Consider the following 19,119-nt stretch of genomic DNA (forward strand, 5'->3'; position numbering starts at 1 on the left):
AATAAAAAAAAAACCTAGACAAATATAAAAAAATATATATTTATTGCTGGATAATTTATGGTTGATATGATATAAAAACATGGACTTATGCACTGAGATGCTATTTACACAAACAAAACACCAACAACATAATACAAACATTGTTTTATCAAATTATACTCAAATATAAGAAGTTATAGTTAAATTAAATTTTAAAATGGAGATAACTTCTAATTTCATGTAAACTAAGACTAATAATTCTCTGGCCAATGGTAAATCCTTGACATTTCTTGAACTTGACTTCATTTTCTTTGTTGATTTCTTCCTAACTCATGTTTCCTCCCTGATCCTTCCGCCTCAAAATAATAAATGATCCATAAAACCTGATGTAAATTTACAAACACTCTTCTTGAAAACAGGGGGGAAAAATGGAATGAAAAGAATTACTATAAATAGATCAATATTTGTGAAAAGAATTATCAGTCTTAATCCATATTCTGTTACAATCGCAAACTGATATGTAATACAAATAATTAATACTATCTTAATATATTGCACTATATAATTTAGATCTGTCATATAATAAAGGACTCTTCTAGTTACAGAGATTCTTTCAAAGATGAGGAAATACCACAGGCACTCAGGTTCTCAACACAATTCCGATTCAACCACAATATTTTCAAAGACGAGGAAATACCACAGGCACGCAGGTTCTCAACCCAATTTCTAACTCACCGACGATATTTTTGGACCAGAAACTGGGCCCCAGCGCTACTCGAATTCACACGTGCTTTACCTGGTAAATTTTTGCTATGGATGGATCATAAGGTGGATTCCATCTCGGGATCTCCGATTCTTACTGATATACACTCATACGAATTATTGAATAAAATTTTACAATGATTTGTTTCAAAGCACACACCAGGAACGAAATCAGGTAATGCTATGATAACAAATGAATATAAAAACCCGCTCACAGCCGTTAAAAAAAAGACATTTACATTCTCGCTTATGTAAACAAATGTGAAAAAAGTCTTATAAAACAGTATATAAGTTCAATGCTAAATAAAGTTATTTCATACACACCCAGTCTCCGTCCAAAACGAATGAAGTTGTTCGTTAATTCGGACTAAAACTTTTGTCACATATCACAGAAATTTTTTTGATTCTTATACAAAAATGATTTCGATTGTATAGGATTGCCAGGTCGTACATCACGCCAAATCAGTGTCTATAATAATTGTATACTTAACCAAGTAATGCTACAAACTATGCTGTTGTTTGTTCCTAGTCTGCGAAGAACTAGTGCGACCCGGGCAGTTGCCGTGTTGCTATGGTTTGATTAAGTCGATATTGAATCCCGTTTATTTTGAGTAGAAACAAAATAAAAACATTGCACTATTTAATCGTAATCTAATATAAATGACTGCACTTATTCTATATCCAAGTTAAATGTGTAGTCATCTGATAATCTACACCAGGAACCACCACGTCATCAATAGGCTGTGTTATCACAGAACCAGATAGAGCAGTTTGTAACACGTCATATTCACATCTATACACATCTGATGGTGTCATCACTTCTGGAGCACAGCAATCTGATATGTCACTTAAAAGTTCGTGACGACATTCATTATGAACGCACGCAGACGTCGCTGTTGTAAACACGTCGTCATTCTCAAAGGATAAATTATCATAATCTGGTGGACTATATTCTTTATGCTGATCTTCATAAGTGTAAGGTGGTAGATTAGCCCCGAGAGGTGGCGTGTACATCTCAGGATCTGGTTCAGTACTGTTTGGCTGAAAATAAAATAAGTTCAATTATGAAAGTACGTATGGGGCTGTTTGACAAACCAGGAGATCCACAGGTTGCTTCAGATGTCTCTTCCCCCACCCCAACACCTTGTTTTGGGTGCAGGGCGAAGGGCCTAGCAAGAAAGGGGACTCGTTAATGATCTGCTGGCAATTTGGAAACTATATGCTTCATTAGTCCAGTTGGTTTTACGATAATTAAGTCGCTAAATCCAATTAAATTTCAATTTGAAACAGACCATATCAACTTGAATTACGGACCACGACTACCATGGCTACGAACAAGCAGAGCAGAATTTATATGATCCGAAAATAAATCTGGCCATCTAGCATGCATCCCTCTAGTATGAGTTTTATAAAGTATACAATATGTGAGCACACTTTACCTGTTTATAAAGAAAATCATACGTCCCCCTTCCCTCCGTTAACTCCTGATACTGTGACACAACACATGCAAAACAATAACACTGAAAATATATGCCATAACGTAACATAAGCAAAACAATAACACTGAAAATATACGACATTACGTAACATAAGCAAAACAATTATACTGAAAATATACGACATTACGTAACAAGCAAAATATACGACATTAAGCAAAACAATAATACTGAAAATATACGACCGGACATAGTGTAGCATAAGCAAAACAATAACACTGAAAATATACGACATAGCGTTACAGACAAAAGAAAAGCTCTTGTCGAACTATTATTATTAATTTTACGGAATGCCATATATTCCAAAATGTGTAATAATCGTAAACAATACAATATTTTGTTGGGTATATAGTATCACATTTCCAAATAAAATACTTACATTAGCAACAAGGCGCACCATATAAAAACAAACGGCTATAATCTCCCACGGCTGTAATTTCTGAAACACATAAACCAGGAACGAACTTATAATTTGAACGTGTGTATATAATATCATTTGATATGGGGAAAAATGAATAACAACTAGAATATGTCGTGCAATTCTGACTCAGTGAATGAATGATTTCTTTCACAGTGACAATAATTTTGGTTTCTTGAAAAGTATTTTGTCCCTTTTCTTATTCCAGATAACTGGGTTTGAAAATTTTACCATTTTCTCCTTCATAAAGAAATTTGTTAAAATATTTTACCTTTTCATATTCTAGATGAACTGTTGTTAGAAGAGCAACAGCGCCAGTTTCATATAAAACAGTTACAACTAATATATAGATCCATGGTAACATCAGTAAACGCTTATCCTGTAAATACAATATTATACATGTATTAAGATTTTACTCAACTAAGACAATTATCTTAAATCCCAACAATTCAAAATATATAATAAGACCATACACCAACGTGCACCAACCGTTGAAACGATAAATAGGAACAGTATTAATAAAGTATAAAATCGAAATCCGTCAATCGATGCACAATTGTATAATGGGCAAACATGAAAGTTTAAAGTCGATCGTGCTTAGGCTTTTTCGAAGAGTGTCGCGCCTCCATGAACAACAAGATGAGTGACGACCTTGTCCACCATTAGACGAAAAAAACCACATCAGATCAATCCAAATGAAAGAGGCTTAGTGTGCCTTCAAAATAACATACCATATAAACACCGGGTAGTAATATTAAAGATACAGCTATTAACAACGAATACAGAAAAAACCCAGCATATATAATTCCTTTAAATTCTGGAAATAGAAAATAGGAAATAAATTTAGAAGCAATCACTGACAAATTGTAACCATATAATTGGATTTTCAATTGGAATTACACATTGGACCTGCATTTTGCTGAGATGCATATATGTACTGATGTACACCATGTAATAGACTTACTGATATATATATATGTAAGAGACATACATTTCGATTTACTGATAAACGATCGGCAATCAAAAGATTTGCTGATAAATTGTTATACACCAGGGACCGGATCGTTATCTTGCTAACGTGTCGTTTGTTAACAGTCCGTTAAATTTCTGTTGCTGGAAAGCCAATTTCATTATCCGTTAGCTAACGGACTGATTAAAGTTGATGCAAGAGAAGACTGTTTGTTCATTGGCTGAATTTTAAATTTTTATGTATAGCAACTTAAAGAAGTTAGTATTAACAAAAAATAGTGGGATAACTTGAAAAAAAAATACTATATAATTTCATCCCATAGAAAATGTGATTACCGCCCAACAAGAAAACTAGACTGGTATCTATAGGAATTTTTGCTAAGGGTAACTGACAGCTGACTAATGCCATCGTTAAACAGCATGAATGAATGAAATATGGTTTTATTATGGCACGTCAGCTCCAACCGGGCTATATTGGTGAATGAGACAAACTATTTAGTATCACAAAGCATTCATGTACACAAATAAAAACAAATATCACAGTATATTAAACAATTAAAAATAAAGATCACAACTTGATGTTCACAAATATTTAAAAATTAAAAATAAGATGATATATATATTTACAATTAAAATTGTTTATAAAAATTTAATTTGTCTCTTTTAAAAAGTCTAGTATTTTACAATATAAACCCGGTTGGGAAAATAGATGAAGTAGAGACTGGAATCGGCAGTATTTCGATCTTATGTTCTTGAGATGATTGCACTCAAGTCAAAATGTGCTTAACTGTCAAAGGAACATGACAGTGTTCACATTCTGGTTGGGGCTCTCGCTTTAAGATGAAAATATGTGTTAAATAGTGTGGCCAATGCGAGAGTTCTATAGGAGTTGGGCCAGTCTCCTAAGAGACGCTTAATGTGGTCCAATGTGATGAAAGTTTATTTCTGCCTGCAAGATCCCAAGATCGTTGCGCCAGCGGCCATAAATGAAATGATTTATGCAAGCTTTAAAATCTGTGTATGGAACTAAAAACTAGGATAAGGGATGATCTAAGGCAGACAAATCTGCTTGATCGTTCCCTTTTATATCCATGTGACTGGGGAGCCAGAAAAGGACAATGTCGTATCTGCTTCTAGCAACATACTTTCTCTCCGTTAAAGATAACGATCCGAAGCTTTGAACAACCGGCACCAGTTTAATAACTATATAATATATTTACCTATAGATTTACTGATGGCATCTAAAGCTATGTATCTAAACAGATAAAATCCCAAACATACCACTGATATCACCTGTAAAGACAGAATTATTAAACGATACTTTATATATAATTATAATATATTTAAACAATGACTTTACTACATGCATGTTATCTCTCTTCGTCATATTTTGATAAAACTGATCAAAATCAATTGTTACTATGTTACTGCTGAATTTGACTCTTCGGGAAATTAAAATCCAGTAAAATATCCAGGAGGAACCAGACCCTTAGCTATCGCCCGGGGGGGGGGGGCCATTGCATTGAACACAATACTAAGCCGATGACCAACGTGCCCATTCGGTATGGGCGTCCCATAAAGCCGAGTGACATAAGTTGGGCGCCCACGACGTGATTGGCGACGCACAAAACGGAATTGGAGATTGTAGCAAATTTTCCAGGTCAAATTCACGATGGGGGTGAGAATAATACAAACATGCACCAAGCATGATAATCTTCAAAATTCAAACAAGTCGCACTTGGTTCCGAACTTTTCGTTTTTCTTATAAATCACTATAGGTACGCTAAAGTCGTATTCCTTCCTTCAAAATTTTAAAATGTTCATATCAAAATTTCATAATACGCCAATGTCGCAAATTCAGCCCATAGCTAGCCGAAAAATAGCTATGCCCCCCCCCCCCCACACACACACACACCAAAAATTTTGGGTTAGCTATGGGGATGGGATAAAGAGGATGGGCGTTTGTGTTCCGTCAATGTCAATGACAAGTGTCCCTTATGCTTTGTACCATGCACTAAAACCTGAAGGTCTCGGCATGTTTATTAGTTTAAACTACAATAACTAGAATCAGCATTTGTCAGCTCTTTCAACTGTTGGTATTGGCGATTTAATTTCAAGAACATTCTCCGGTAGACATTGATAAAATACTAGAATGAACATATCGGCTCATAAAAATGGTGTATGTTTCACTGTTTCCCAAAAAATAATTGAAAAATCTCGATGTGGCTTTAGGCCTTGACGACAGCATAAGGGCGAAAACTATTATACAATGCCTTGCTTCGCTTCTCCCAAGGAGACTGTCATTATTCGGTTGAAATCCTATGCCACATTACACGGTCTATAAACTTGATAAAATGTTATAATAGCATGTATAGTTGGTTCTGGGATCTCTAATTACAATAGCCGACTAGTAATTCATGGGTTGCTGGACTTACAAGCACAACGGGGCAGCACCCAGGTCGTATAGACTGGGTCATGTTTGGGCGAATTATCAATAACGAAACCCCATAAAGTATTATTCAAAATGTTCCTTCCCTACAATGAAATTATGCTTCTGGCATCCCATAATTTATTGGGGAGCCACGGTGGCTCTGTGCTTATGGTGCTGGTTCACTAAACAGTAGGTTCCTTGGTCTCGTATTCCATCCCGATGTTGAGCGAGATTTTCCAGCAGTCCTGTCAGTCGTTTGGAGAAGGTACAAAAAGCCTAGATCCAGTTGAGTAATCGTTGGCGAGACGTGCACTCTTGACCACTGAATAGTTGGCGGAAACGCTGCCCGGTCAAACGTTCCGTCATTGCACACTGCATGGTGTTTGCTGATCTCAATTATTCTGGTGCAAACATGTAAGACGTTAAACTCCATTTTATATACCTACATTATGCTTTAATGATTATTGATCTTGCCCTAGAATTTTTTTTTGGTTGGTTTTTGTTGGTTACCTCAACTCAAATGGGCAGGAATGTGAGATGGAGCAATGTGTCCCCCAGTCCTGTTATTTGAATACGACAATAACGGTATAATACAGTAGAATCTATACGAACAGCCACTCCCATTCAGCGACCCCCCCCCCCCCCCACAGGTGTTTCCGATCAATTTTTTTTCTTCATTTGTGCGCATAAAATCTATAATTTAAATGTGTTTATAATATTGTATTTTACGGTTAAATTGTTTAAAAGTCTAATTTCATGACATATAAATTGACTGACAAGCAAGTACTCCAAGTCGGTCAATTTAACTTCCAGACAATCAAAACTGGCAAATCAAGACTGAAATGAGTGTCCTCGCAGCAATATACCGAAACGGGTGTTAACAGCAGCGGCCGTGATCATGTTATACACACCTCTTTCTGTCAATTTTAAATTGGATTTGAATAGAATACACCGTTGCATTACTGAATATCACACGCGTGGCTGTCTCGTGGGTACTCTACTTACCTTGAACTTGAAAATCTATATGATGATAACAAAAAAAAAATGATCTAAATTTATGATTGTGGTATTTGGTCCAAGGCTGGTAAGTGACACGATTATATAAACAAACCTAAGACTGCCCATTTAAATGTAATAGATCGGTTCCTAAAGTTACATAAAAAATGTACTTTTAAAGATAGGTCCCCACTACAACTGGTACAACAACACCCTGAATGAGTTATACGTCTTCATAATGTTAAACAATCAATCGGGTTATATTTTGGCGTGGATTAAGATACTGACGGAAAACCGCAAATGACAAGCAATGGTTTTAACAAATAAAAGTACGTTAATTCCGCTAGAAGAGACACAAGTCATACTGTGAACAAAACCCTTTTAGTCCGGGAGCTAGGTGGGTTTTGTTCAACATGGAAGGTGAGCAGGGTTTGGCATGCTAGTGGTGTATGGCTGGGTTAGGAGACCCCAGAAACCAAATTCTTAAGTTGCGCCAGTGATGGGTGTCGTAGGAGGAGCCACCCATAGTACCCCCCAAAATGGGTTTATTCAACATGGAAGGTGCAAGTTCCACTTCAATGGCATTTGAAAGAGGAATATATATCTCGTGATATATTCCAAGTATATTGCACAAAACTACATGGACATTTTTGATAGTGCTAGGAGCAAAAATATGAGACATAAAATAAATGAAGTTTTAGCTAAAAGTATGAAATAGTCTCAAAAATAACGAAAATATCACTCGACCCCCATCGGTAATTAAAATGTTAATCAACATGAAAGATGCGAGTGAGAAACCAAGCCTAAATTGTACTGAATGATATCAGAAATCATTATCATCAACTTAAGAATGAAATATCTGGTGGTCAGTGTACTTAAGAAGAGAATAATGCTGGTTTGCACCGAATGACCCATAATTAGAAATTTAATTAACATGAAAGGTGCGACATTGGAACATGATGTAGGGAATGATCATAGGATTCACAACCACTAACTTAAGAATGAATATTTAGGTGGTAAATGAACTTAAGAACAGCAGATGTGACCAATAACCTTAAAAAATCAGTGTCAAGCGGTGCAATATGCCCACAATGCTTAGTTTCCTCTTGTCAGTCATTATAAAATATGTGATAAAGCTCGTTAAATACATCCCAAATATAATTTTAACACAAAGATCATTGCTACGGGAGACTTGTAACAAGCACGTGAAGAAACGGGAAGTGACGTCAAACATGAGTTGTCCTTCTATATAACTGACTGAAGTAACGAGCGGTAACAGACAAACGATCGAATTTCATTTCACTGATAATTCCGTTGAAGATGAAAAGTTGTTATATGAGACGATGAGAGGATATCTGACAATTCAAAAAAAGAATTGGCTGTCATTCTTTAAAAGTTAGTGGTTGTGATTATCAGTCCCTACATTTCATACCTTGTTCCAATGTCGCACCTTTCATTTTAATTAAATTTCTAATTAGAGTTCATTCGGTGCAAGCCAGCATTATTCTCTTCTTAAGTACACTGACCACCAGAAATTTCATTCTTAAGTTGATAATAATGATTTCTGATATCATTCCATACAATTTAGGCTTGGTTTCTCACTCGCACCTTTCATGTTGATTAACATTTTAATTACCGATGGGGGTCGAGTGATATTTTCGTTATTTTTGAGATTATTTCATACTTTTAGCTAAAACTTCATTTATTTTATGTCTCATATTTTTGCTCCTAGCACTATCAATAATGTCCATGTAGTTTTGTGCAATATACTTGGAATATATCACGAGAAAATGGAAAAATCGTTTTCAGTAAAATCGAAAAATTGCTAATTAGTGACCTTTGACCCCTTCTTAAGTAACCTTTCCACCAAAAATCCCATTCTTAAGTTATATTTCCTAATTCAGGGCACATTCCTCTTTCAAATGCCATTGAAGTGGAACTTGCACCTTCCATGTTGAATAAACCTATTTTGGGGGGTACTATGGGTGGCTCCTCCTACCACACCCACCACTGGCGCAACTTAAGAATTGGGTTTCTGGGGTCTCCTAACCCAGCCATACACCACTAGCATGCCAAACCTTCCGCACCTTCCATGTTGAACAAAACCCACCTAGCTCCCGGACTATTTACAGCAAGCTAATTAACAGATTGAAATCCTTCTGAGATTCTATAAACCCGAGATGTGAAAAAGTAAAACTAGTAAACCCTCATTATAATTAAGCTGGTGGCATTATGTCGTTTGCGGCTCCAATCTTCAACCAATTTGTGATATTAGTTTTACCCAGACAAAAAATTCTATTCATAACCTTCAAGCACTCTATAATTCCATATCACAAAATTACCCACCAACACTACGCCTCAATAAACCGCGCCTACTATCTTACAGAATCGAGATGTTTTTGATAACCTGGATAACCGTCTGTAATTTCAAGTGAGCTAATTAAATACAAGGTGGAGGAATACAACTTATGACCTGGTGGGTCAGTTTTATCCCGGTATTTGACACGTGGGACAATAGGTGACAAGGTGTGTGACCTCGGTAATGAAAATCAAATATTTGAACTTTGTCTCTAGTTACATGTATAGGCATTCTCTGATTGAAATCGCCAACTGGAGCAACGTCATTGTGAGATGGGTTGTCTAGGGCTGTAAGGGGTTATAGTAGGGTTGGTTTTCTTTATCTTTGTGGTGAGTAGGAAGGGTAATCAATAGATTGTTTGTCAGTGTTTCATTACCTTTGAAAATAGTGCCCACATCTCTTATTATTCGTATTTTTAAAGTATCAATATTGTTATTATTCATAGCCAAACGCGTCCAGTCTGTTTGTTTTTCAATAAATGATTTCGTAGGGAGATAAACAATTGTTATTATTCGAATATTACAAGTACGGTACCGGGGCGCTATTCGAGAATATTTCAAATATTAGAATTTCTGAATTAATATGCACATTCTAAAACTTGTAGGACTAAAGGCTGATAAAAATCATTCCATAGACGCATTACTGCTTCAAAGCAAAGAAAAAAAAACAATCCCGAGAATTGCAATGTTTATCCGTTTATAGTTACAGCTTCCTTGATAGCAATGGTGAAACCGTTCTCAAATAGGGGATTGGTACGTCAAGCGTTTGTGCTTTCTAACCCAGGCGCGTCGCGACAAGGATGTAGGTGTGTGTGTGTGTGTATGAAATAGCTTTATTTTACCTCCGCTTCCGCCAAGTGATATCAGGAGGTAGCGTTACCTGCCTAACCTGTGGAACATCCAGTTTCCTCCCGATGCTAAACTGTGAATTATGGAAATAAAGATATACCATACAAGCCCCGAAATGACATAGTTTGTGTTGAGTGGAAGTTAAACGCAAGTTTTTTGTTCGGTGAAATGCATGCGTCGTTGTATGATACAAATCCATAGACATTTCATTTAATATTTAAATTGACCACAAACATGTCCTCATTATGGAGTCAAATATTCAGAAAGTGATGGGTATCAAATGTAGCTTTATTCATAAAGGAGTGAGCGCAGTAAGTTCCCACGGCAATATGTCATTTCTTAGTTTTTTTCCTTTCTTTCAACCAAGCCCTGTTAGGTTCTAGGTTCCGGCAAAACAAGAAAATCATTTTATTAGCCTGAGTGTTTTAAAGAATATGTACTAGATATTTGAATTGGTTGGGTCGCACTTCAAGTCAAATAACTTGATCCCTCAACAAATGTCAGGTCATGTTTAATAGTGTCTGTACAAATATCATTACATGTTGGATTGATTGAGCTGTGTTTAATGGTCTCCATTATAGATACCGTTACGAGATATTAAGTCACTTTCACTGCTGGTATGAGTACTGGTATAATAGCTTATTATACAGTGTTACACTGTAGTTTTACTACAGGCATTTTAGGTACGTTTTTCTTTCTAAAATGAAAATGGGGTTTAACGTCCAAAATTTCTAGACAAACAGGGCCAATAAAGACGGGCATGCGCTATACACTATGCATTTAGGGTATTTGTGTCCGGGTAGCGGCGTTTCCGGATACTCTTCATCGAATTCAAACCTTCAAGGATTCTTTTACACATGTGGATCCGGGTTTTCGTCCCTACCGGACACCCATACTCTGCACCCACTGATAAGGGGAAACCGGAACAGAATAATTATGCTTTTAAACGTATGCAAATAAAGATTTCTTTCACCTTACACATACTTTATTCGTTTGTAAACATATTTTGTTTACTATTCTATATGAAAGGGAACATTATCAGATAATAAATAGTTAGCATGTATTTGTGAAAATGAATATGTGATGTTTAAAGTGACTTTTTTATGATTTCCTATAAATACATACATAAATGTACACTGGTAAAAGAAATGTCGCGTTCAAACGATCAAAGACCAATTTTCAACAGATCAAATGTATTAAACTTTTAGATCTAACGCTTAAATACAAATTACTAAAATATTCATCATCCGTGTGAAAAATAGCGAATAACATATATGGATAAAAATTATATAATGTCTGTCCATGCGTGTATTATATAGACGTCGCGAATTTGTCCATGGGTATGTATAAATGTGCATCATTTCCTAACTAGGGTGTAAATTACATTTAAATTTCGTATCGTATATTTTTTCTGACATTATAACTTTCAGAAAGTATTTCATTGTGTTGTTCTACCAGAAGGATTAACAGTAATCCTCTTCCAATTGGATATTCACTCACGTCATGTAGAATCATGTACGCTCGCCCATCATATTCAGCACCACATATATACCAAAAGGAACAATTTGATTAGTCAAAAACTTGACGTGATATTTTAATGCAAACACTATTGTGTGCGTTAACCATAAAGGTGGAAGAACCCTCAGCAATTGGAATACCAAACCAAAACTCTCTTCACTATAACCACTCTGGTGAACAGGGGTTTCTTGTACAATCTTTGTAAATGGTTTTCGTATTAATATTTCCTTTTAAAATGCCGATATGATTCATCATTAATATGTACTAATTTAGCATTTTTATTGAACCAGAAAAGGGAGTAGACATTTAAAAACCTTAATTAAAGATTACCTAGTAAGATAGATCCGTAAAATCGCGGTTAATTTTAATATCTTATGCGATGGAAGGATTTTATTTGCGCCGGCTACGTCTATACAAAATATATTACTGGTACAGTCATGTATGAAATCTAAATGAGACATCGATTTATTTCCTATCACCAAATATTTTGCCTAATCAGTGAATTGAAATGATTGATATCCCAGTCAGTCCTTGTAAATATATATGGGGTGCTGTCGCCATTTGATCACATTCGTATAATATGTTTTGCGACATAATCAAATGTAACACGCGTAAACAATATAATATATATGATTTATATTCCACCCTAGTTGATTTAATGGATTTAGAAATTGACCCATAATATTTTAATTTCTAGAATACTTAGACTGGGTGCAATCGTTATGTTTACTGATATGCTCGGAAATGACACAGAATCATTGTTGAAACATCATTCCGATTTAAACTTTGGTGGTGATAATACTGGTTTTAATGTATTTGGTTTATACTGTGAACTCTTGTAGAAACGTTAGAGTGCAATAAACATGGTGATTATAATCATAAGTATTGTTGTATTATGATATTTTATATAATATAAGACAATGATTTAAGACAAGACATTGATCACCATACATACCAGTGTATAATATCCACACACAGCACTTCCCACACGTGTATTGGGCCAACACAAAAACTTGGTAATAATAGCCATAGTCTCTCAAATACATACACAAAGTCTACTAAGTTTATAATTCAGTACTTTAATATATAATTCCACTCCAAGTAACCAGAATTCGCATAACGGTCCTATAGGTTTTAATAGTTCAATCGTTCACATTCTTTCAAGATGAAACCATCACCTTTTCTACGAAAGTTAGAGAGTCTAAAAGTTACACCGCTTCTCAATTCTTTTCTTTTAGAAATTCGCGTCAAATCATACTAAACGTTCACTCCTTTCTTACTACGGTAGATCACTTTATATCCTACTCAGGTAGATGCACAGGTATAACACAAGTAAACGGTAAATCAAATTGAAGGTGTTTCACGTCAGTGAGGTCATCGTTCCCACAGGGTTACCCGTGCTTAAATACCTGTACAGGTACAAAGAGTTAATCACCAAATACAAACCCCCGTCTCGGTTCACTGGCTGTATTTACCTGTCACAAGCTACGAGTTATTTCTCTCACTTTGACTCTATATGCTCTCGACAACCGAGACTATTTAACGGCATACAATTTGATGTTGTATACTCGATTATATAAGTCATTTGTCATCAAAAAGTGACGTGATGTAAAATCAACTCATTTTTGCTGTTTTGACTAGAAAATTAAATAAAAACAAAGACACGTGTTCATGAAAAGAATAATTTTGTATTCAAAATGTCCTGCTTAACAAAATGTATTTTTATAGTAATTTATACGTACGTCTCATTTTAAACAATGTATTGTTGGGGTTTTTTTTGTTACATTTATTTTTCAGCTTGCATCATGGAATTTTTATTGTTTTATTTGAACAAAAAGACAAGATTATAATGGTGTTAGTCATTTTATTAATAACGTGTAAATTTGTATTTTAATCTTTTCGAAATGAGAGTGAAAGAAATGACTTTCCCGATGTTCTTTCTTTGTGCAATGTCACCTTTTGCGAGCAGGTTAAAACCTTTTCTACTTTTGGTTTTATTATCAAATGAATGAAGATGACGACGACCTTTTTCGAAATGCTTTTAAAAGCAACGGATATCACAAACTTTATAGAAAGAACATTGTGTTTTATTTTAATAAAATGTCTTTGTCAAACTATTCACAATACTAACGGATGTGACAAATTTGAGAGAAATTAACCATATTTTTCTAAAGATTGAAGGCCATTTGTAAATCATTTTGAACAAATTAGCTTTACTTTTTTATGGTTTTAATTGTGACACTTAATTGAAATTTTCTCTTGTATTATGTACAGAGAAACAGAAATAAGACGGTGTGAATTGACAACCTCGACGTATCCCGCTGTGAAACAAATGTTATCCCTGCTCTCCATTCAATAGTACAACATTTATAATTTATCCCATCGAAAGTTCAGGGTCACATTTTCTTCGGTTTTTTTTCTATCGTTTTTTGGGTTGTTGTACAAACGGTATCTTTATTAGAAAGTCGAAAACTAATTTCACAAAATTTAAAAATCATAATCTAAATGGAATGAATTAGGATTTCTGTTACCATTTTGTTAATCACACATTTCAATGTTTATCATTAAATTTACATAAATGGGCTTCATGTATTTCATTTTTTAACATTTTTATAACTGACTAAATTCTTCAGATTTTATTTCCATTCGCAAACGATTCAAACAATTTTATAGTTCTATTTAGAGTATTTTAAATGTTGTTTAAATTGAATTAGAACGTTTGTGGATCCGGGATGCCTTACGCATTCTCTATACTGCTGCGAAATAGAATTGTTTCAATGACATTCAGTAATTGACCGGGACATACTTAGGACAAAATTCAGGATGGAATAAAAATACTATTCAAGCAAAGTTTCAACTGGGATTTTGAAAAAGGCTGTATAATCGTAGGGAGAAACATCGCTTAGTAATACACATTAATTTTATTCCATGTAGTTATATGTCAAGAACTGATTTTTAAGGAATTTGGGCCTCTTTAATTGAATTAAAGACAAAGTGAAATAAGAATTTCGTGCACGCGTCACAGGCTGCCCCCAAATTTAAACTTCTATTTGACCTTTAACAATAGAAGAAACCAATATATTGGTACCATACGTGTTAGCCGATTATCGATACATTATTCTTAGAGATTAAATTCTGCTTTAATGATAGGGGGATATAAATCAACTGGTTTCTTTTATTGGTCTCCACACGTAACACCTTTTAATTATAAAAGTATTATTTTAATCTCTTGATAAGCAAAAGCCAAAAGGACAATTAACCGATTCATTGTCCACACTTAGCCGCTAAAAGATTAAATGGATATAAATGGTATAGATGATCTGGTCCGGTGATTTATAGGTTGATTAATCAATAGGAATCAGCATCTGACACTTGGCTTCGGTAAATATTGTTTTTAAACCCATTAGTCTGCTCTTTTGTTTTAAAATATAATTATATAGTTAATCGCGTGGCACTTGGTTTCAGGCTAGATTTATTGGGTGAATGAAGTTGCAGCTAGGCATCGATTTACTTTTCCGCCTTCGTTCGTTCGTGGGCTTTAACGGCCACTTCCACCGAGGGTGGTATCGCAGACAATTTCACGCCCCTTTTCTATTGGTGTTTAACGTTCACTTCCACCGAAGGTTATATTGCTGACAAGTTGTCTTATTTTCTTTATTTTAGCGCACGCGCATGGGACTTTCTTGTGTGTGTGGGGGGGGGGGGTACCCGGAGTAAACCCACGAGGTTGAGAAGGCGCCCCTATCTCCAATGGGGTTGAACGTCCTATTTTTCTGCACCAAACAGGCTAATGAGGACGGGTATATACCATACAGTGTGCCCCTCCCCCCCCCCCCGCCACTCCCACCGCTCAGGTACAATTTTTTTTGATTAAAACAGGACTTTTATGAGAAAAGTGTCACGGTCGTGTGCTTTATCCTTTATCACCAGAAGGGCATTCAAAGCGCGATATATTATGATACTGACATAATATGTGATATCATAATTAATGCTTTGCATCAATGAAATTGAATCACAATGTGATCCTATTAATTTATAATAAAAATTAACGTCAAACGGGGTGTTGGATTTCTCTCTTTAAAATGACCAGTCTGTATGTATGCCTACCTAATTTGGAGAGGATAATGGCATCATACATTGTCAACACTATGATTCTATATTGATCGTCTATCTTCCCCGATTGATTCTCAAACAAGTCTGTTTCTTTGAAAATACTTGTCTGCGACATCAGTCTGTGTGCAAGTGGACGTTAGCCCTCATGAGATTTGGAATTGCAGTATATTGTCTACATGCATTAAACCCTCTACAATTTAAAACACCGAAAATTTTTAATATGGTCGAATATAATTCGCCTCATTTTGCATGGACACAAATAACTATCTACTTTAAGTGTAGATCTCAGTCCTGAATGTTTACATTTTCTGTCATACACTACACGCAAAGGCGACAAAAAAAAAAAAAAACACTTTCAATTTTATGAATTGGAAGCAGAGTAAATACTTCTCAAAATTCTCGAAGCATAGTTAGTGTCTTCGAGTAAAATCGTCGAATTAGGAAATAAAATGTCGTTCAACCAGCTTTGTGTCCTTTTTGTAACAGACAGCGTAAGTTTCGTAAGTAATTCGCAATTGATTTTGTTTTTTTTAATAAAAAAAAAAAATAAACAACAGTCCTGCTAGGCAACTAATATACGCACCGTTAGTACGCCGAAAGATGGCTAGGCATGAAACTGCAACCCATGGATCGTATTCTAGGCTTCATCTGGAAAACTCAGTATGTATGTATTATATGAATTTCGATCAGGACCCCACTTAGGACAAGCGGCACATTCCCAGCCAGGGACCCCATTTAAGACAAGCGGAACAACCCCAGCATGTTTTTTAAAAAAGCTCTCAAAAACTCGAACCGCCCCCCTCGCCCCACCCGTGGATACACCGCCCCTTGTTGCTATGCCATCTATCGCTGCATCGTGTGGAACTTTTTTCTGTACCCGCAGTCTGTTCCAGATCTTTAAACCAGACTTACACGAATTGTGCAAAGTAGAACGTGTTTAAGTGTTAAAGTCAATAGATGTTTTTAGTTATATTGTGGTATGTTTGGTTTGGTTGGAGACATGTTACCATGTATTTTTGTCTATCACGTCTATTATATACTATAACTCACGTTTGTACCACCAACATCAGTTAACTTACATCCCACCCCCTGTTTTATTACAATACAACTAGAAATTTAAAATACGTCTCTTACATAATAACGACACTTTAATATACAACCCTCACTATTCTTTGACAAACTACCACACCGCTATTTACCATGTTTTCAAAAAGGTTATTTTTTCTATTTGAATACAAGACATCACACGATCTATTTAGAATTCATAAAAGTGCACAATGATGTAGGTCAAATCTGTTAAAATATTTTTTAAAACGTTAAACCACGCTTGTTTTAAAAAACAAAAAAAAAAAACAAAAAAAAAAAGCAAAACAAAAAGCAAATAAAAAACACCACTTGTAGCTCCGCGTAAGGATTAAAAAACCCTTTGTTATTTTTATTTAATATTCAACGAATTTCGAAACATCGAGAATAACACATTACACGACACATTTTGATAAATTAATAATAGGCTTTTTTTTTTATTGAAGTCCTGACGCTTTTCTGTCTAATAATAATACATGACCAAGTAAAAGCCCGTCAAATTAAGGACTGTCAAGGGATTATGAAACATTGATGCCAATTAATATTAGACCAGCTTTTCAACCATCAGATAAGTCAGGGGCAATAACTCAGAAAATACTTTCACTAAAATTAAGCGTGTTTGATACCACCATGTGGATGGTGCTGGATAGTCGGTTTTGTTACCGTTTAATAAACCCAAGTTGACATTATTTCCTAATGTAGGTTTCTTGTTCTAACCGCTACCTGTCACGAGGTGAAATAAATGCTTTTGTTAATGGTGAACAATGCTTGTGTCGTACTCCCACAGTCGCACTCTTATGTTTTTAAAATGTATTAATTGCGATGGTTTATACCTTATTAATAATAATTAGTAACTTTAAAGAAGAACTCTGGTCGTTGCCATTTATTTATATTCTAATCTGTATCTAATGAAATGAAATGTGGCTTAACGTCCTACTTTTCTGCACCGACTGGGCTAATGAAAATGGTAATAATTTCAATCCACAATACAAATAATTTCGAACTATCAGATAAATAAGACCCTGGATGTGGCGTTATGAGGAGGAACTATCAATCACTTTTCCATTCAACAACTTTCTTATTGTGTATTTACGTTAGTGTTATAGCTATGCTAGCATACACCGAAAGGACTTGTACTTCGGCTTTCGCATTTTTGGAACTATTTTGATATTAGATAATGAATAGTATATAAACGGATACAGTTCTCCCTTAACCCCAGTTACGTGTAGGAAACATCAGTATACATACATGTATATTAATACAAGATTTGTCGGTTGTATATTTCTCACTGGTATTCAAATAGGATATTTAAAATCAGCGCGAATCTTCGAATTTGGATTTATGACTGCATAAGTAATATTTTTTATGAATTATGGTAACTATATTTTGCATTATCCGTTAGTTTAGATAATTATATGAGCTGTACTTTCGTCAAACCATCAGCTACATACAATTCCGAATTCGATCTTTTGTGCATGCTCCGGTATTAATATTCCGTTATGCTGTGTACTGTAAACCGGCACAATGATTCCTAACAATGTCGGAAGTGATAGATTCCACTGTATATTAGTACAATATTGTGTCGTTTGTATTTCTATGGTTTTATATTGATATTGTCTTGTAACTTCAGTGGTATAGGGCGGGGGACCTGGCAAGGGAAAGGCGTCTAGCCGTTCAAATAGGACATCCCTGACTCAAGGTGTTTCACTCTGAAATTTAGAATTCTGTGAAGAGTGCGGGGAAAAGTTTCCTTCGTAGCAGACCGTATTGTCGCCTGCATAACACGGTTGTCGCCTTGTTCGCAAGAACATTATGTTTCTAGAAAGATATCTGCAGGTCCGAAGTTTGGCCAAAAATGGGGGGGGGGCTTCTGGGGGCGCCGAAGTACCTACACTTGACGGTCCACGCCGAACGGCACCGTGGACGCGCCTCCCTTGGGAGAAGGGTCTATATATATGTGCTCTCCCCCCGCGGAAAATTTGGGAAAATGACGGAAAATTTTAATTTTGGGGCTGAATTTGCGATATTGGCGTATTATGATATTTTGATATGACCATTATAAAAATTAGAAGGAAGGAATACGACTTTAGCGTACCTATGATAATTTATGAGAAAAACGAAAAGTTCGGAATCGGGTTGGAGTGCGA

At 35.4% G+C, this 19,119-nt stretch overlaps 1 protein-coding gene across 1 annotated transcript; it reads right to left on the reverse strand.

Annotated features, from left to right (window-relative positions):
- Window positions 1-276: 276 nt before the first annotated feature.
- LOC126830813 (uncharacterized) lies at window positions 277-13,340 on the reverse strand. Its single transcript, XM_050561225.2, has 7 exons — window positions 12,732-13,340; window positions 4,845-4,917; window positions 3,387-3,472; window positions 2,927-3,034; window positions 2,617-2,676; window positions 2,181-2,261; window positions 277-1,782 (listed from the first exon to the last, which is right to left on the reverse strand). Exons 1-7 carry the CDS (start codon window positions 12,804-12,806, stop codon window positions 1,417-1,419), a joined length of 849 nt encoding a protein of 282 aa, XP_050417182.1. The 5' UTR covers window positions 12,807-13,340; the 3' UTR covers window positions 277-1,416.
- Between the last annotated feature and the right edge of the window lie 5,779 nt (window positions 13,341-19,119).

Source organism: Patella vulgata, chromosome 8 (assembly GCF_932274485.2).
Source record: "Patella vulgata chromosome 8, xgPatVulg1.2, whole genome shotgun sequence".
In the NCBI taxonomy this organism is placed as follows: domain Eukaryota; kingdom Metazoa; phylum Mollusca; class Gastropoda; family Patellidae; genus Patella; species Patella vulgata.